This window comes from Amblyomma maculatum, chromosome 4 (genome assembly GCF_055883805.1).
Source record: "Amblyomma maculatum isolate TAMU_Amacu chromosome 4, ASM5588380v1, whole genome shotgun sequence".
In the NCBI taxonomy this organism is placed as follows: Eukaryota; Metazoa; Arthropoda; class Arachnida; order Ixodida; family Ixodidae; genus Amblyomma; species Amblyomma maculatum.
This window is the reverse complement of record NC_139347.1, coordinates 149,690,247-149,711,373: the sequence shown is the minus strand read 5'-3', so window position 1 is coordinate 149,711,373 and position 21,127 is coordinate 149,690,247. Positions and strand designations below refer to the sequence as shown.

General features: G+C 45.8%; 1 protein-coding gene across 10 annotated transcripts in view; it reads left to right on the top strand.

Annotated features, from left to right (window-relative positions):
- The window catches only part of LOC146193294 (phospholipase A1-like), a 95,833-nt gene that overhangs the window by 47,858 nt on the left and 26,848 nt on the right, over positions 1 to 21,127 (top strand). For 8 of the 10 annotated variants that reach the window (XM_084602667.1, XM_084602666.1, XM_084602672.1 and 5 more), the window contains exons 3-5: positions 9,512 to 9,648; positions 10,469 to 10,630; positions 19,276 to 19,584. In XM_084602667.1, the coding sequence (XP_084458793.1) occupies positions 9,512 to 9,648; positions 10,469 to 10,630; positions 19,276 to 19,584 (608 nt within the window). Of the gene's footprint in view, positions 1 to 93; positions 162 to 9,511; positions 9,649 to 10,468; positions 10,631 to 19,275; positions 19,585 to 21,127 lie in introns of those variants that run through there. The other 2 variants (XM_084602670.1, XM_084602669.1) reach the window with 2 other exon arrangements.

Here is a 21,127-nt window from a genome sequence, read left to right as displayed (position 1 = left end):
CTAATAAACTGAGTTAGCTCTACTTGCTCAAAACCAGCTGATATTACAAAATTTTGAAAATAAAAACATCGTGCTTGGCATTTTTTTAGACTTCACGAAAGTCTTCGACCTTATCAACCACCGAAATCTCCTTCAAAGGTTGGAACAGTATGGCTTTCGCGGTAAAGTCCTGTCTTTATTATCCTCTTGTTTACAACACCGTACACAGTTCGTTGATATTAACAGATATTGCTCAGCCATGAAATCAGTAGCTTCAGGCGTTCCTCAGGGGAGAATTTTAGGGCGATTTGTGTTTTTAATATACGCCAATGATATTGTTAACATTGATAAGTCTGCTGACTATATTATATACGCCGACGATACAAGCGTGTTTTTCTCCGGAGAATCAAGCTTCACATTAGCCGAAGGAGCAAACAGGACATTGGCGCTGATAAACAGTTGGGCAACTGAAAACCAACTGAAAAGTAACGTTGATAAGACCAAAGCAGTTGTCTTCCATCCACGTCATACGCTTTTCCATCGTCCATCCCCTGTGATCAATAGCACTCCCATTGATGTAGTTTCGCAATTTAAAACTTTGGGAATAACTTTCTCGGAGAATATGTCATGGGACGACCACGTTACCTATCTTGTGAGGAAACTATCGCGCACAACTGGTTATTTACGCCGCCACTGTTAACTGTTTCCCATTTATTTTAATATATTGCTATACAATTTCCTGTTTTCCTCAGTGATGAATTATGGCGCGCTTGTCTGGGAAACTACTACGCTCGGAAATATTAATAAACTTTCACTTATACAGAAAAGCGCAATTCGCATATTTGGTAAAGTGCCTTCTTATTCACACACAGCCGAATTGTTCGAAACATTTAACATTATCCGTATACAGTGTCTATACCCCTATAGACTGATCCCTATTACAAGTCGGAAATAATCAAGCACAATAATTCATTAGCTGACCTAGCTAGGCTCTCGGCGAACGATCCTCTGTATTGTACGCGAAAACCGCAAAAATGGTAAGTTGACGTTTGCCGTACAAATTACGGGAAACAAATGTTGAAGTTTTGCTTGCCGTTTCTTCTTAACGAACTTTCCGGAGAAGATGGCACAGACGTCACTGAGAAATCATTCAAAGATTTGCGTAGTATTTTTGTACACATACATACAGTAGTAATATTGTTAGTTTCTTTGTCTGACCATGTCATATGTACTTATTCAGCTGTGTTTTCCAGAGCTATGCAATCTCCGTTCATCATGTCTCTCATGTTCCATACCCTAAAAGTTTGTCATTGTTATTCGCATCACATTTTTATTATTTTGTATTATTTTCTGTTTATGAGCAGCTGCGTCCCGCTAGTGTATTTCTACCATTGACGCATCAAACGCTGTCCACTGTATGCTTTGTAGGGAGCACGAACCTCGTCAAGCCCATCGAGGGCTTTTTGTCAGTGCCCCTAAGCATCATGGAATGTTTCAATAAATGATATGATATCATATGAAAAACTATATTTACTCCACTGAATCGATGCGTGATAGTAGATGTTTTATAAAAAAAAAGGAACTCAAATAAAAAGTACTACTCTGTGGCAATCTTGACTCAGCCCCCGCCGCCTTTAAAATCCGATAGTCCGCAATGCCTATTTAAAAAAAATGCAGAAATATGTGAACATCCGCAGGTAGTCGTGCCGAAGGTAGACGAAGTGGCGAAATAAAAATTAGGAAGTTAAAAATCTCCAACACAACCACAGTATTGCATAAATAAATGGCAGTGTCACAGGCATCTAATTGTATTCATGAGAAGTATTGATGGCACTTAAAAGTTGCGAAACAGGTTGTTGAACTGAATATTTTTATTGGCCATAGTCGCTATAGCTGATCAATTGTTTTGTGCAAGATTTGCTTAGTAAACCAGGTAAGCAATTTTTGACGGCATAGACGCCATGCGTAATTCTGGAGAGTATAACTTGCCGTTTGCCTTGATTCCTTAATACAGCCTTTATCAAAAGTTTACAGCCAAGGTGCCTATTTCTGAGCGATACTATGTAGTTCGTGATACATTCCCAGGTTTCCATACTTGCTGAAGGGAAGAAGAGTTCTTGTTCTACCCTCTCCAATGGCTAGGAATTCCACGATTATTACAGAAGTTATAACATACGGCTTAAAATCAAATCTCCTGGGCCGTAAACTTTTGATAAAGGTTGTACCTCTTCTCTGGGAGACTTTTCATAATGCCGCGAAACCTACAAAACAGTATTTGTTGTTTTTTGGTAGCCGCCGGCATGCGGCCTTATCACTCTGATTCTTGATCGCGTATCAGTTCTGTATTCTTTATTTGTTAATGTTCGATGTCACGAGAAGTACCTTTATCAGATTCGTTGTCGCGCAAGATACACAGAGATCTCTCTCGAAGCTTCCGATCACTCGCCTTAAGTTTCTATAATGTTCAAGGTTGTGCTAGTAGCAGTTTGCGACGTCATCTAGAGTGTTCTGGGCAGCCTTTAAATTAAGTGTTGACAAGTGCCACGGGCAATCTTAGTTCGACGATCGACGAGCACTTTTGTTGATATAGCCACCGCCGAGTTGCTTAGCTAAGCAATAAACGGTTAATTTCAGTACCATCACGCCTGTGTCTTCTGTCCGAGTGTACCACCTTGTCACCTCCACGTGACAACTGGTGGAGGAACTGCCAGTCGAGTCCCGGTTTACCCCTTCAAGCCAAAACTCCAGCCCTGTTCCTGTCCCTCTGGGGGATCAGCCAACAGGCCAGCGAACCAGCCGCCGTCTTCAAGGGCTCCAACCGGAACTCGATCTGCTGCCGGACCCCTTCGATTCCGGAAGACATCAACTTTTAAAGTGGCCCAGTCAATAGCACCAGTCGTCTTCCTGCAGCCCCGGGAGCCCCCCATCTTCCAATGACTCCCCAGTGAATATGCGGAAGACTGGATGGACCTTTTTGATCATGTGGTAGAACTCAACGGCTAGAACGACGCTGCGAAAATCAGGCAAGTCTACTTTGTTCTTCAAGGACATGCCCGAGTTTGGTTCCAAAATTGAGGGACATTTTAATTTAAAGGAATTTAAAAGATTGAGAGACATTCAAAGCAGATATTTTGATGGCCTTTGCAAGTTCTGCCTGAAAAGAAAGAGCCCAAGCTCTCCTCCAATAATTACTTCAACTCCCAAACGAGCCCGTCCTGGTCTACGTAGAGGAAATGAAGCGCATCTTTTGCCGCACCGACCCTAACATGACCGAAGGAGAGAAAGTGAATGTTTAATGCGGGGCGTTAAAGAGTCGCTTTTTGCAGGTCATGTCCGAAATTCGCGAAATGCTGTGGCGGAATTTGAAACGGAAGCGTCTACCATCGAGAAGGTGGACACTCGGATGCGCCACTACGAACAACCACTGCAACATGTCAGCGCAAGCCCCTACAGCAGCGCATCTACAAGCGTACAGAACCTTCTGGACCTCATCCGGGAGATCGTGCGAGAGGAGCTCCGCCGATTGATGCCATCATCGCAACAACCCCAGGTGGCGACCCTCGTGGACGTCGTCCATGAAGAAGTCCCGAAGGCGCTGGGCGTTCTTCAAGCAACGGCTTCGACGGTTCCAGAACAAGCGGCAACAGCGATGAACTACTCTGCTGCATTACGTCGCCCTGCGCCCCGATGTGATGACTTTCCAAGCCTTCACCGCTACCGTCCTATTTCTGAAAGCCACCCCTTGGCCCCCGCCCGCCAAGCCGACCAACGACTTCGAAGCCCCAGGAAGTGCTGCGCCTGGAAGACTGCGAACAACCGGCCCTCTTCCACTGCGGTGACACCAGCCACATTCTGCGCCACTGCCCGTACCGACGTATCGGCCTCCGCAGATTTACAGTCAATTCCTCACGACCACGCCCAGGTGAACGACCGCAAGAAATTAACAACTATCTGCGTAGCGGTGACATTGCGCCACCATGCTGTCGCGTCAGGTCCTAATCGCCGTACAGGGCCCGCTTTGCGTCGCCAGGCCGTAACTACGATGGCAGTGCGCGCAGAAGGTCCCCAATACCTCGTAGGCGAAACTAATCACCGCAACCTTTGGAGGTGAGGTTGCTAAATGGTTAAAATACGAAGATCCACCGTCGCCGACGACGAGTGACGGCGACGCACCCATTAAATCGCCAATCCATAAGACGACAACGTCGATGAGATCACAACCAGACTTCAAGTTGACAACGCCGCCCAGTGACGTGACGACGGTGTGCCCCGGCCGGGACCTCAGCACGAGACGAAGCAGAGATCGAACACCGAAGCCAACGTGCAATACTAGGACGCGAATAAGCGAACTTGAGGTTGCTGTCGACGGACGCACGGTTACCACCTTAGTGGACACCGGAGCTGCCTACCCGGTCATCAGTGGAGCTTTCGCCACCCAGCTCAAGAAGGTGAAGACCACTTGCGACGGCCCGCTATTCCGCACTCTGGTGGTAACCTTATTACGTTATCGGAGCGATGAACCGCAAATGGTACTGTAAATGGACGTACCTACCCTACCAGCTTCGTCGTCCTACAGCACTGTTACCGCGACGTGATTCTGGGCATGGATTTTCTGAACAAACATTGTGCGATCATCGACCTCGGATCCAAACTCATCAAGCTCTCGACCGACAAAGCCATACCTGCTACGACAACTTCGACGCATCACGTCGCTCTTAAAGTCCTCGGCAGAGAATTGACCGTACCACCCCGATCAATTATCATCGCCTCTGTGGTTACAAAACAAGTCGAGATCACGGAAGGAGTTATCGAAGGAAACAATCAGTTGGTACTGGATAGAGGACTTGGCATCGCAATAGGCATGGTCTCTTTCCGTCATGGACCAGCTCATGCTCCTGTCAGGAAATTCACCGACGAATACCGGCACCTGAACAAGGGCATGACGATTGCTTTCCTTGACAAGCTACCGGACACTTGATAAGTCTTCGCCCTCCCCTGCCGACTTGAAGACAATGCACCCAACCGAGCCAAGCAGCCCAATTTCGACATTCACCCAGCGCTCCCCCGAGACAGACAAGACCAGAATCGAAGTCTTCTTGAAAACTACAGCGAGTGCTTTTCTTCAGCGTCGAAGGTGCGGCAAACTCCTTTGCAAAGCATTGCATCATCATGAAAGAAAACGCTCGACCACTACGTCAAAGCCCCTACCGGGTATCGCCGCGAGAACGCCAGGCCATACGCGGTCAAGTTGAGGAAATGCTGCGTGATGATGTAATCCAACCATCTAACAGCCCCTGGCGGCACCAGTCTTTTTGGTCAAAACGACGGTGCACTTCGCTTCTGAGTTGATTACCGCCGCTTGAATAGCATAACTAAGAAGGATGTCTACCCGCTTCCCCACATCGACAACACACTGGACCGGCTGTGTAACGCTAAGTACTTGTCATCGATGGACCTGAAGCGTGGGTGCTGGCAAAGTGAGGTCGACGAAAGAGACCCCGAGAAGACGGCGTTCATACCACCGGAAATTGGCCTCTTCGAATTCACGGTAATGCCAGTTGGCTTGTGCTCCACACCAGCCACGTTTTAACGAGTAATGGAGACTGTCCTGGCGGACTTAAAAAGACAGATTCGCTTAGTAGATTTGGACGACGTCGTTGTGTTCTCGTCAAACTTTGAGGACCATCTGAGAAGGGTTGGCACAGTACTTGACGCAATCAAGTCCTCTGTTTTAACGTTAAACGCAGAGAAATATAACTTCACCTACGGAGAGATGCTGTTTTGGGGTAATATCGTGAGCAAGAAGGGAGTTCGGCCCGCCCCACAAAAAACAGCTGCGATCACAGAGTTTCCCGAGCCGGTGACAAGACAGACGAATTACTGACAATTCGTGAAAAACTTTTCGTGCCTCGCCAAACCTTTGACGCAGCTTACAAAGGCAGACATGCCATTTCAATGGGAAGCACCACTAGCGGAAGTCTTCGAGGAACTTGAGCGCCGTCTACAGCCCACTCCTGTGCTAGGCCACTTTGATGAAAACGCCGACACACAGATACGTACCGACGTGAGCAGTTTGGGCCTAGGTGCCGTTCTCATTCACACGAATGCCGGACAGGAGAAAGTAATCGCCTATGCCAGCAGGTCCCTCTCGAAGGCCGAAGCCATTTACTCGACCACCGAGAAGGAGTGCCTTGCGATCATCTGGGTCAGTTCGAAGTTCCGCCCGTACTTATACGGCCGAGCATTCAAGGTAGGAAGCGAACACCACGCGCTCTGCTGGCTGGCAAATGTGAAAGACCATTCCGGCCACCTTGCCCGATGAAGCCTACGTCTTCAAGAATTCGACATCACAGTCGTCTACAAGTCAGGCCGCAAACACTGCGATGCAGACCGTTTGTCACATGCCCACGTTGATGCGCCGGTGAAAGAAGACGACGAAGACGCCTTTTTGGGCCCGGTAAGCGCCAGCTGTTCCGCAGTACAACAGCGATCAGACCCTGAGCTTAAAGTGCTAGCCGATTACTTAGAAGGAAAGACCGCTTCCCCTCCTTTTGTGTTCAGGCGACATTTATCATCGTTCGTGTTAAGCAATGGCCTCCTCCTGAAGAAGAATTTCGCACCCAATAAAATCGCGCAGCTTCTTTTTGTGCCTAAAAACCTCCAACAGAACATTCTGCAGGAGCTGCACGACAGCCCACCGGAGGCCAGCTCGGGTTCAGCGCACATTGCGTCGAATTCAGGAGAAGTACTACTGGCCGCGACTGCTTGCCGAAGTTTCCCACTACCTGAAGACGTGTCATGAGTGCCAACGAAGCAAGACGCCGACGATAAGACAAGCAAGACTACTAAACACGATTCCACCCCCAACTCTGCCCTTTCGACAAATTGGGATGGACCTCCCTGACTCCTTTCCATCTTCTATGTTGATCCGTGGCCACTGAGTACTTCACCCGTTACGCTGAAGCAAAATCACTTCTTCCAACAAATTTTCTTGCGACACGGCGCCCCAGAAGTGCTCATCACGGACATTTTCAGCACAGTGGACGCAAGTCACTTTAGAATAGTCGTACGAGCCATCGACGAACAACTGCGTACCATCCCAGACCAATGGCCTTACGGAGCGCCTGAACAAAACGATTGCGGACATTGCCGCCATATACGTCGACGCTGAACACAAGACCTGGGACATCATCTTGCCGTACGTAATCTTCGCGTAAACCACGGCAGTCCAGGAGACGACCGGAGCTACCTCGTTCAAGCTTGTGTACGGCAGGGAGCCCACGACGACGCTCGACGCAGTGCTGCCTCACATAACCAACGAGGACAACTATGACGCCGACGCCTACCGACAGCGTGCATAGGAAGCCCGACGACCCGCACGGCTGCGTAATAAAGACCAACAGCGCACCGACACGCGACGATACAACTTACGACGACGCCACGCAGAGTACAATCCGGGAGACCAAGTGTGGGTTTGGACTCCAATTCGCCGCCGTGGTCTAGAGTAAAGCTATTGCGTCGATACTTTGGGTCATACAAAATCCTTCGCCACGTCGGGAACTCGACTATGAAGTCATTCCCGATGGTACGACGGCATCACAACGGCGAAGCGCGCGCCCAGAAATCGTACATGTTGTTTGTCTGAAGCCTAAGTCTGAAGCATAAGTTGCTTTATTTATTTTGGAACATCGAGGCGAGGTTTTTTTTAAGGGGTCGGGGGGGTGGGGGGAATGCCGCAAAACCTACAAAACTGTATTTGTTGCTTTTTTAGCAGCCGCGGCATGTGGTCTTACCACTCTGATTCTGAATCGCGTATCAATTCTGTTTTTTTTTTAATGCTCAATGTCGTGAGAACCACCTTTATCAGTTTCGTTGTCGCGCAAGATGCACCGAGATCTGTCTCGAAGATTCCGATCGGTCGCGTATATTTCTATATTGTTACAGGTTGTGCTAGTAGCAGTTTCCGACGTTATCTAGATCGTGCTTAGCAGCCTTTAATTTGAGCGTTACCGAGTGCAACGGCCATTCTTAGTTTAACGATCGAGGAGAACGTTTGCTGCTATCACCAACGCCAATTTGCATGTTTCTTTTGCGGACGCAAGTCAGTCCAATAAAGAGTTAATTTCCGTACCATCACGCCTGTCTCCTCTTTTCGTGTGTACGGCCTTGTCCCCACTACGTGACAGTATTGTGTAGAGACAAAGGTCCAAAATTATTTTAATCTTTCTTTATATCTCATGCTAAGCTTTCAATTTTATAATTTTGAAAAATGAACAGCGTTACACGCATTACACTTACAATATTAGATACTCTCTCCGAGAATGTTCCCAGCGGGACTGAAGGTCGTTTTTCTGCGGGGAAAGGCAGATTTGCATTTTCTTTCGGTGTAGTGTGCCGCTAGACACCGCAGTAAATAAATTTGGACCAAAACGGAGCGTTTTACATACATACATTGAATTTAAATGGCAAAATGGCGAGGAAAGTGCACAGTACTGCATAATGTTTAGTACGATTACATGATACATGCAACAAATGCGAGTTGGACGAATACTGTTCACTAAATCTGAAACAAAGTTTTACCAATATCAAACTAAGTTGTAAAGTTGTTTTGCGGTGTGTAAATAATTTTACAGCCTTTTTGCTTGCTCTCCATCTTTAAAAAATTAGTAGTTCATCCGAACAGCTTCTCATCAGTAATGTTGGGCACTTAGCTCGGTTCAAATGGAATAAATGTGCGCAAAAACTTGTTTCGCCCGCAGGGATGGTGAGTTGTGGTTATCTGATCATATTCACACAATCTAGTTCTTTAAAAGCTGTATAACTCTGTCTTTAGCATATGTTTCGGAGGACCCCCTGTATTGAAAATTTGTAAACGGGAAAAAATGTATTTTATTCCAAGGAATTGCATTTTGTTCAATGTACGCTTGTACAAAAACCAAGGCAATGGCACGTATACCATAGCATTCTAATTTGATTATTACAGTCTCGCGTCTCCATTGCCAATCGAGCCATCACCATTCCGATCAACATCCAAGTGCGCAAACTGCTAATTACTACTTTCTGTACTTTTTGTTTTCAACGCGCTATTTATACTTCATGCCGGATTCGAGCAATACTCCTTGCTACGTCGGAATGTTCCAAGGGAACGGTCAACATTGACAACGTGTAACAACAAAAAATAAAATGAAGAAACGTTTTAAGAAACCTCTTCCGAATAAGTTTATTGGTGAGGAATGCGTTTATAATCGCCGCATGTAAAACTCATAACAAATGAAAGAAATTCTATATCTGTTACACAAAACCGTGGCGCCATCTGCGAAGTCTGCAAAAAGCAGCACAGCACCCTCGAACGGCTCTCGCCTGGAAGCAGCGCATGAGACACAAGCCATGTTAACAATACCAAAGGCATGAAGAAATTAACGTGCAGCAACATACTCAAGAGGAATACTAGAAAAGCCTTCTAACTTCAGCATCTGAGCGGGCCTAAATGCACGCATGAAATGTTTATAGTATTGAAAAATTTTGCTTGCAGTTCTTCTACTAAGGTTTTGTGCTGCCAGTCATAGTGAGGTGAAGACGGAGGAGATTACCATTTTGCCAGGGCAAATATATGAAGGAGCACATGCCTATGGGGAAATGAACAAAACCCTGCTGCATGAACTGGAAAAGGTAAGGTTGGCTTGAAGGACAAGCTGTTTTAGTGGAGAAAAATAATTTGGGGGGCCCAACTACACTGGTTCTGCGTATAAAGGTGTTACATTGAAATTATAATGTCTCCGTTCAAGCAAATAAGTTCTGGTGAAAGCTTTGAAGCATTTTCATTTTTTGTACTCTAAAGTGCCTAAAATGAAAAATTCCAGAAAAATAAGGAAAGTTTTAGCAGAATGCGATCCTCTGTAAGGCTACATCTTGAAGTTTCATGAATTCCAATATACCCTATTCTAAAATGTTGGAGAAACCCAACAGAGAATATAAAAATGTAAATGAATTCGTTTGGAGTTGCTGGATAAAATTTCTGTTATCGTACAATTTCAGCCGGATTATATTCTGTACCGTAGGCATATTATATATATTTTTGTCATTTATTAAAAGCATTTATATGCTTGTATTTTTCGTACTCTGAATCAAAGGACAAAATCTTCATGATATATGCGTCACTCTCACCTATGTACCTAAAATACAATATGAGCAAAGAACAAAACTTACTGAATCGCTAGGGCAGCGTTATCCATGCCTGTACAGCGGCTATAACGACGAGGCTTAGCACACTGCAGTTGAAATATATAATGAATAAGAACTACCTCGATGCCTCTGTGTTAAGGCAGTCAATTGAAACCTCTTATATGAAGAAAATTGAGTGAGCTGAGGTTTAAATTTATGTAATTGTCGTTTGTCATAAATGGGTATTATGTTATTGGAAACGCCTAAAGTAACTTAGTGCCCAATTATAATTACAATCTTTTCCGGATTTCATTTTATTTTGTTTCAGGGACTACAGGCACTTCCAGAGGGCACACTACAACGTCTGGTAGGCTATTACAAGGGAGAAGAAACATCAGTAAAAGAAATTAAAATGAACAAAGAAACTCTGATATGGACATTGCTTATATACGGTTTTGGAAAAACTGTTCAGCGGTCTTTTATCAACCAAGTAATGTATTACGTTTTTGTTATTCTCAGCGCGCAAATGTGGTGTACGTTGCACCCAGAGACTGTATAGTGCATATTTGGCTCCCATGTAGTATTCCTTCCTTTAAACAAATAGACAGCGCGGAATGAAACACAACTGCATGTAATATTGATAAACTTCATTCTCCTAGAAACCTTCGGGGCTATGCAACGTTTTAACCCTATACGCCCTGGTGATTTAATATTTGCTATATTGTACCTCGAGCGAAGTGATATGCGGTGCAAACCTATGAGCTGCTTGATATATGAGACTCCTGCAATAATTAAAATATCATAGTTTTGGTTACCACGCGATGTAAAACATTTCATTCCCTCTGCTGCCATTCTAAGCACCCAGTGTTGAGATCTCGATGTTTAGAAACAAAGAAAAGCGCGATATATTTTTTTACATACATACATACATACATACATACATACATACATACATACATACATACATACATACATACATACATACATACATACATACATACATACATACATACATACATACATACATACATACATACATACATACATACATACATACATACATGAACTTTATTAAGACTAGCGTCCTGTCCGGTCGCTAGTCTTCCGGAAGTTCATCCTAGGTAGCTGCGGTCTAACTAGCTACAGCTCATAATGGCACGCGCTTGATGCGGGCTGTTGGAGTTAAACACCCAGAAAAGGTTTCGTGGCGGCACAACCTAGGCTACGGGGCGTGGCATTGGTCATAATTTTATAACCCCAAGTAGTTGTGATACACCTTGTGTCAGTTATGGTTTCGGTTTCAGTTACAATTTTACTTGAAATAATAGTTATGAGCCGTCAATGTCGCAGAAATCTCTCTGCAGCAGTGGCCTCTGAACTGAATGTAACTCGCGGTTTATGAATGTACAACACTGCGTATATTTTTGCAAAACGCATTAGAAAAAGTAAAGAAACCGGCGGGTAGACGCAGTGGAGGCAGCCGACGTGCACTTCGCTACAGTCCGGACATATGACACAGCAGTCGCGTTGGCATGGCATAGTTTTCTAGTTTTAAAATACACTACACTGACACTGTACTGACTTGTTTTGTAGTAGAATATTGACATGAATATAACTTGAATCTTTTCGTAATCGCAGGATATTCCAGGGCTATCTGAAAGGCTATCTATGCTGCAATGTGAGCTAATATGTTTGAATCTGCATACTCCCAGACATGTGTAGCCACAATATGTTCGGGAGTGTAAAACGCATATTTTAAAATTTTGGGGTGGTTTATGGTAAAGCGACAAAATCGTGGAATCGAATTAGACTAGCCGATTCGTATCCCCTGTTCTTAAAACAATTTGTCCCTCTGGAGCTGTATAAGTAAGGTTGGTTAACGCGACACTGCAAGGAAGAAGTAAAGGTGCAGGGTGGTCCACTCTAAGTGCGAACACGGCTCCGTGTGGCCGCGCTCCGCGGAGCGCCAGCGGATCCGGCGCGTTCGCGCATCGAAGCAAAGCCGCGCAGGCGCACAGGGGCCCGGGGAGGAGCTTCGTGTCGTCTGCTTTCAAGCAATGCAAGCGACGTGCGCGCCAGCGCGGTAGCAGACGACAAGAAGCTCCTCCCCCGGGCCCCTGTGCGCCTGCGCGGCTTTGCTTCCATGCGCGAACGCGCCAGATCCGCTGGCGCTCCGCGGAGCGCGGCCACACGGAGCCGTGTTCGCACTTAGAGTGGACCACCCTGTACATACAAAAAATGTGACCAAGGACCAATCTATAGAAATGAACTGAATAATGACTCTCGCTTAACGATGTTGACAGTTAATGAACTTGAGGCCCTGATTGCTTAACAAAGGCACACCTACCTAAAAGCGAAATACGTGACAATGTTTCTGTGGGGGTTACTACAAGAACCAATTTTATTCAAAGTGCAGTCTTGCATTAAAGAATATGTAGGAACGTTCGACCAACACTCGATCTTTACAGCTTTCGTCATGGTCTACAATTTTAGCCCGGATAACAAAGGGCAACCTTTAAGGCTTAATGTTATGTGCTTAAATAAAAAATAGCTCTTCGATGGAGGCAAAATTCAGTTCGCCCGTGTGCTGTCCGATGTCAGTGTATTTTAAGAAACACCAGGTAGTCGAAACCCTGAGTCGCGTTGTGACTTTAAACGCCGCGAACAAAACTCAACCTAAATGATAATTGTAAACAAGTTTTACCCCCAACACGTTTACGTGAATGAGTAGTTGCGCGCCTACTTGTCTTGTGCGCCAAGCCCCACAGTGATAACGGCTATATATGCCGCAGCGCCGCGTGCTGCTGCGCACTTCGCCCTGGCTTATCACGGACAGCGCCCAGCTCTGCTGGCGCTCGCCAGTAACTTGTTTCCGGGAATAAAGAAATTCCCACCGCGTGCTTCACGGCTGCTCTCTTCGCTTCCTGCCTGCACGGAAAAACACCACATAATGGCGACGAGAATCAAAGCATCGACTGCGGGACCCTGGAGCTAAGCCCTGGTGCCGATACTGCAAGATGGCCTCCCAGCTCGGACTAATGGAACCTTTTGACGACTCGACGAGTGACTGGACGTCATACGACGAACGCCTCGCATCGTACTTGAAGGCGAACAAGGTTCCGGACGACCTTCAAGTCGACGTATTCGTGAGTCTCATCGGTCCCAAAACTTACCAACTCTTAAAGTCTTTGACTGCTCCTGATAAGCCTACTTCGAGGTCATTAACCGAGTTGAGGGAAATTTTGAGCAAGCATCTGTCACCGAAGCCATCCATTATTGCTGAGAGAGCGAAGTTCTATCGCGCCGTGCTGCGTGAAACGCAGACGATAGCCCAGTTTGTGGAAGATATACGCAGGCTGGCTCAAACTTGCGAATTTGGCTCTTTTCTGGAGGATGCGCTTCGCGACAAATTTGCCTGTGGCTTGCGGCGAACTGACATTCAGAGGCAGCTGTTTGTTGAGGACAAGCACCTAACATTTCAGAAGGCAATTGACCGTGCTTTGGCCACCGAGGCAGCAATGAGCAATGCAGCGACAGCACATGACTTATCGGATAGCGCTGAAAACGTTCACCGAATGCAGGGTGGGAAGCAGAAGCCTAAGTACGCTAGCAAAAGTGGCAAATCCCAGCCGTGTTATCGTCGTGGTTCTTGCAAGCATGATGGACAAGCATGCCCGCACGTACGAACTACTTGCTTCGAATGCAATCGACAAGGGCACATACGAAGAATGTGCAAAGCTAGAACAAAACAGAAAAACAGAAGCAGTGCATGCACACGCTTGAGTGAAAGGCTCAGCTTGACCTAAGCTAAATAGTGTCGACGTGTCCAGAACGTCACCCATAATGGTTGGAGTGAATGTAGAAGGAACTTCCATACGAATGGAGCTTGACACAGGAGCAGCAGTGTCGGTGATGTCGCACCATCAGGCTAAAGGGTGCTTTCCCGGTATCCGTTTGCAACGTACAACAATGCAATTGAAAACATACACAGGGGAAACTGTAAAACCTGTTGGCGTAATGGATGTGCTCGTCCGCCACAACAACCAAGAGGCACGTCTGCCGCTGTACATTCTTCCGCAAAAAGGGACACCGCTCTTAGGTCGCAACTGGCTACAGCATATCGGACTAGACTGGAGTGGAATTCAAGGTCTTTGTAAGGTGTCCGCTACATCAGGCAGTCCGCCGGCAGCATTGGAAGCGCTGCTACGGAGAAACGCAGACTTGTTCAGTGACGAGCTAGGAACCATACAGGGAGAAAAAGCAAGTCTCCAGTTCAAAGATGATCAAATACCACGTTTTCTGAAAGCACGAAGTGTACCTTTCGCTCTTGTGGAACGGGTAGAGGCAGAGCTAGAAAAGCTCGAAAGGTTGAAAATCATTTCTCGCGTCGCCAGTAGCAGGTACGCTACACCGATTGTTCCTGTGATAAAGCGTGAGGGATCAATTAGAATTTGTGGCGATTACAAGCTCACTTTGAATCCGATTCTTGACTTCGAGACATACCCGCTTCCTAGGTTGGATGAGCTTTTGGCAGCATTAGCCGGAGGTCAGAAATTCTCGAAAATTGATCTTAATCGGGCTTATCAACAAGTCGAGATGGACGAGGAGTCAAAAGCCTACCTAACCTTGAACACGCACAAGGGCCTGTATGTTGTTAACCGGCTGACTTTTGGCATCGCCTCAGCACCGGCGATCTTTCAGAAAATCATGGACAATATATTGAAAGGACTTGAAGGCGTGACTTGCTACATCGGCGACATAATGGTCACCGGAAAGACTGAAGAGGAGCATCTAAGAAATTTAGAGGCAGTATTGAAAAGATTGTCTGAGAGAGGCATAAAAATAAAGAAGGAAAAACAAGCTGCAGTACTTGGGACATGTCATTAGCGCGCACGGAATTGAGTCGGCTACTGACAAGCTAGAAGCTATAGCACAGGCTCCGCGCCCTACAGACAAGCAGCAATTGCGTTCGCTGCTGGGCTTGATCAACTACTACGGGAAGTTTGTTCCTAACCTGTCAAGAGTTGTTTTGCCCCTCAACAGGTTGCTACGCCTCAATGTTCCCTGGTCCTGGAATGACGTGTGCGAAGAAGCCTTCTCGAACATCAAGGAGCTGCTGTCCAAGCCACCAGTTCTCACTCACTACGACCCCGGTGCGCCCCTGCAGCTGTCGTGTGATGCATCGGCATACGGTATAGGAGCTGTCATCTCTCATGTGCAGCCAAACGGTCAGTGTCATCCTGTGGCGTACGCATCTCGCACCTTATCTGCAGCAGAAGTCAATTATAGTCAGCTAGAAAAAGAGGCACTAGCTTTAGTTTTTGGCGTGAAACGCCTCCACTACTACCTCTTTGGTCGTTCTTTTGTTTTAGTTACGGACCACAAGCCCTTGCAGACAATTTTTGGTCCCAAGACGGGCATACCAACTATCGCCGCAGCGCGACTGCAACGCTGGGCTTTAGTTTTGTCAGCTTACAACTTCACTCTGAAGCCGTCGTGTCAAAACGGCGACGCAGACTGCTTATCTCGACTGCCTCTGCAAAGTGAAATGCTCGGATGATCAATTTTATCTCCTATGCTTGCAGTCCTTGCCAATCAACTATCGTGACGTTGCACGCGAAACGTTCAGAGATCCGATCCTTAGACGCGTCATGCCGCACGTAATGAACGGGTGGCCTGAGCGCGTTGACAGTGAAGAAATGAAAGTTTTTTCACAGACGCTGTGAACTTTCGTCACAGCTAGGATGTCTCGTTCTGGGTATGCGTGTCGTTATTCCTGCTAAACACCAGTCTCAGATGCTCGATGAATTGCATCAGGCACACCCTGGAATCGTGAAAATGAAAGCTAGCACGCAGTTACGTCTGGTGGCCAGGAATTAACCGCGACATTGAGACTAAAGACCGTTCGTGCAATGCTTGTTTAACGCAAAGCGCAATGCCTTGTCCTGCCCCTTTGCACCCATGGGCATGGCCAACCAAACCATGGCAGCGCCTGCACATCGATTTTGCAGGACCTTTCAAGGGAACCATGTTCTTGGTGGTTGTTGACGCTCACTCCAAGTGGCCGGAGGTGTGCCAGATGCGCGACACATCTGCGGAAAGCACAGTCAATCGACTCCACGAACTCTTCTGCAGGTTTGGTTACCCTGAAGTCTTGGTATCTGATAATGGGCCGCAATTTACCTCAGCGGTGTTTTCAGAGTATCTTAAGAGCATTGGCACGCGGCATGTACGAACATCAGCCTACCATCCTAGTAGTAATGGACAAGCTGAACGATTTGTCCAAACTTTGAAAGCGGCACTACGGAAAAGTACTGCTGCAAGTTTAACCACAACATTGGGAAAGTTTTTGTTGTCTTACAGAAACACCCCACACCGGACGACGGGCGAGGCGCCGGCTACTCTTCTGCTCAACAGGCGACTGCGCACCCGTTTGGACGCAGTCAAGCCCTCGCTACAGCAGACTGTTTCGACAAAGCAGTCCGTGCGGACAGTGCGTCGCAAGCAGCGCACACGTGAATTTTCTGTTGGTGGCAGTGTCCTAGTGCGCAATTTTAGGGGGGTGAAAAGTGGTTGCCTGCTGTCGTCTTAGAGCGAACGGGACCTGTTTCGTACCGACTTCAAGTGGAAACCGGTCAAGGAGTGTTCATCTGGAAACGCCACCAGAACCACATCATTCAGGCCGTGGGCTTGGACTCCCGCTACACTCCTGAAGAGCAGAGTAAATCTGAGCAGCCGCGTTCAGTGACGACGCCGGTTCAGCCAACATCGTCCCGTCCTCCATCCACGACACAACGGCGGTATCCGGAAAAGCAGCGCCGCCCTCCAGACCGCTATGTGCCTTGAACTAGTCTGTGTTGATTTTTCTTTATTGACTGTATGCATCCTATTCAAATAAGACTGGGGGAGTGTAGTAGTTGCGCGCCTACTTGTCTTGTGCGCCACGCCCCTCAGTGATAACGGCTATATATGCCGCAGCGCCGCGTGCTGCTGCGCACTTCGCCCTGGCTTATCACGGACAGCGCCCAGCTATGCTGGCGCTCGCCAGTAACTTGTTTCCGGGAATAAAGAAATTCCCACCGCGTGCTTCACGGCTGCTATCTTCGTTTCCTGCCTGCACGGAAAAACACAACACCAATAGTGAAATGTAGATAAGTCTAGGTGATCCAGATTACCCGAAACCGTCTTGTACCACATTTCTAATTTCTTCATATTCATTCTGAAGTTAAACGCTGCGAGGTTAATGCATGGCTATCGAAAACGTCGAAGCTCATTGAGAATGCGAAATTCGAGAAAGATGGCGACAAACGTAGGTCGAGAAATCCAGCAGCTCAGCAATGCATTTCCGATAAAAAATTACCCTTTGGACGTGGTGATCAATTTTAGTTAGAGGGCTTCTGTGCTGCCTAAAACAGGTTATGCCCTCCAGCAGCCCAGCATAGCTGTGCTGTTAGGTTCACATTTTACTCGGCAAGTTTGTGGGGCATTTCAGGGTTATCATTTAATACCGGTTAATGGGGTTAATGCATGAAAAAATATGTATTTAATAAAACTTCACCACCAGCATCTCGACGCCGCAGATAATTGTGACATCGATTGCGCTTGTATGGTAGCAAACCGACGACGGAAGCAAGGAAATAAGGTAGACTGCATCGTAAGTTATAACAGACGCACTTAGGCTTAAGCAGAAGTTTGAGGACTGCGTAGAGAGCCACGTTTGTGCATGTACAATTTTGGCCTCATATTTCCGTCATATTGCATTATGAGTTATGTACTTTTCATGGCACTGACGAAATCAACCGCTTGATAAACGCAATCCGCAAAATAACTTGCTGATCACACCGACCAAGATTTAAAGCAACGGTGCTGCAAACCAATTACATTTCTTCACCAAAGCATCATAATGAACATGGGGACCGATCGCCACGAATAAAATCTTGGCAAGGCCAGCATCAGCAAATAAAGCGCTAGCCAATTAAGGTGCGAGCCCGAATCTGAGTCGAGTAAGGGGTTTCCTCTCTCCACATTGCTCGAGCTCGTATGCGCGTATTCATTAGCTGTTCCTTTATCGCTGGTCCGTTCGTCTTGACTTTCGCTGATGGGAGCGGTGACCATGCAACGACATTTTAGAATATCTGTGGCTACGGATCGATAAATAGTCAAATGGGAAACGCTTTGAACACGCTCATAGCTCATTTGTGCAAGGACGAATTATAAAGAAGCTCCAACTGAACCTGCAAAAGTGAAACGTTGTAGACTGTTCTCGTCATCAGCAGTAAGTGCCGCTCAACATCTCCACGTTCGAAGGAGGGTGGAAGTGCATGAAAGAGACGCAGGAGACATCGGTAATAGCTTCAACCACCCGGTGAACTTTAACGGGCCCTGATATCACTTGCACAACAGGAGGACGCGCATTCCTTAGTACTTCTATCGCCCCGGTGTTTGCCACACATTATTCGACCTAGGGATACGGCTATAAGCCCTATTGTTCGACCGCAGCTGAGTCGCCGAGCACCATAAATACTAAATAAAGAACGAAGTCCCTTCTTTGTTTGACGATATCAATAAACACACTGTCGCCTGGTCTTTTCAAAGATAGGTTGATCATATGTAAGTAAATAGGAACTCCAAAATGTTTCCTGCGGTTGTGGTCTATGTTTTGTTTGGTGAGCAGGAAAACAGTCTTTAACATGCTATGAAGCAAATATATATATAGATTCTTTTCACATTTTGGAAAACGAGAAATACATATGGTGACCGGTGCTCCTTCAAGTGCATCAGCCAGTCATATTCTCAACAGCAACATAGTTTACATTGTCGCGAGGCTAACAAAATATGAACAATTAATTACCCGATATTTCTTATTAACTAATTTTTTTTTTTTGCTCAGAGAAGAATGGCCCAAGAAGCGAACAAAAATTCAGCTATCGATAAGGTCAATCACGATTACAGCTGGAAACAAACCAGAGCACCAAGTTTGCGAGAGGTTCTTCTCAGTAATAAGCATTTCAATTTTCAAACTTGCTTTAGGTATTTATAGTTATCAATAAAATTTGTCGTCTGGGCAAAAACGTACCACATACCCTCTGCACAAATTCAGCCTTAATTTCCTTATCCATGTTCGCTCTATTCCAGGTACTATCATTTGTTCTGACCAAACAGAGAGATTACAAATGCTACGATACTGTTGGGTGTTTTAACCTTGATAACAGAATGGCCCTAGAAATTGGTGGACCGGTAAGTCCTCAAGAAGCTGGTGTGAAATTTTATTATTACGACAGGAGAGAGCGATCTGGGAAAGAACTGAGTCCCACTACCAGGTCGAGCATTCTTCCTGAGAAGAAATACAGCACCATGAAACCACTGTTCATCATAGTCCATGGATTTAAAGAAAGCAGACAGACAAGACAAGTCGTTAACCTGACAAGCACTCTTCTGGATAATGTAAGTCATCCTCTACATTTTCTAGCACCAACGTAAGCTTAATGTGAGCTCGTTTGTGTGCAATGGCATCTTCGCAACCTTCTTCCGTATACTTGGTATCTTAATACTCATTGCCTTTTTATTCCTAAACACTGAGAAGCAATTATCGTTATATACGATATCAGATTAGAAGCTCAGAAAATATCTTTGTAAGATGCCTCAGCTAGTGAACAATATCAATTTCAGTTGTGCAATTTGCTTATAAGCAGTAATGCAAAAAGCGTTTCTCATACTGTTGCCGACTATACATCTACGCGTTTACTTATGGCTTCTTTATTTATGTCTTTTCGGAATATAATGCGTTTTGCACCTCATGAGGATCCACAGTAAGAGTATCCAGTGTTTTGTAAAATACATTTTGGCGTAGTTAAACTACGTAATTCATTGGTTCGAAAAGGCTGATGCTTGGAAAATGTGTGAAAAACTTTGTAGGGCCTCACGACTGTATGCAACAGACGGGCTATGAGGAAAGCTGTGCTGGACAACTCAGGACTAATGGAGATGACCGTAGCTTCTTAGCCGGAACCGACATCTCACAGCGCGCGGACATTGGTTCCTTCTAAAGAGCTAGATTGAAACCCAGGCAACACGGCAGGACGCGTGTAGTTTCACTGTTATTGCAGATTGCATTCAAGCCAAAAACCTTTCGCTGTAGCAGAGCCTATGCTGACGCTTTTAAATTTTATGTAGGTTTATTAATTATGGTACACGTCCTGATTGGAAATGAAGCCTTTATGCCACGCGGCTTTCTTGCAAGCAGTGAAAGCTCGTTTGTACAAAGAACATTTTCCCAAACCTTCCAAACCTCCTGACAAAATAGTACCGAAAGAAAGGAACAGAAGAGTTGAACATCTCCCCACCCGTACGATAAAGAGCCCTAGGTCAGAACCCTGAAATGTCAGCGCGTGAGTCAGTTCGGTACACTCCTGATTGAAATATGAGCAGAACGATGGATGAAGAACCTGAAATTGGTTTTACTCTTGATCTTCAGCTACAATGGAAGCACTGGTCGCGCCAAACGTTCTAACACGAAGTAGTGTATTACCAAACCAGCTGGGTTCCATAAGATCAAAATACTTCCATGCATTTACCTTCGATTATGCTGCTGTATTTGAAATTGAGAAACAAAGCTCACCAAGTAGCACAATCTTGCTTGCTTGTCAACGTCACTGCTTGCGTACCAGTGAATCTTAAAATTTTAACACGTTGTTTTATTTTTCATTTATTTTCAATTGTTACACAAATAAATAATTAAATGATTAATTACACAATAAATTTCTTATCTACCTTCACAAAGCAATATTTTAGGTTTTCATTTGGAGCATTTCACAACATTCGACTGCCCTTTTCAGTAGCTTTCCATTTGATTCAAATAATTGAATCAAAATTGAATTTGAATTTGAATTTGTTTCAAAAGCGTGCAGAGTGGGTCAGAGAAATAACTCAAGTTACCAACATTCTAGTAGAAATTAAGAAGAATAAATGGACATGGGCATGACATGTA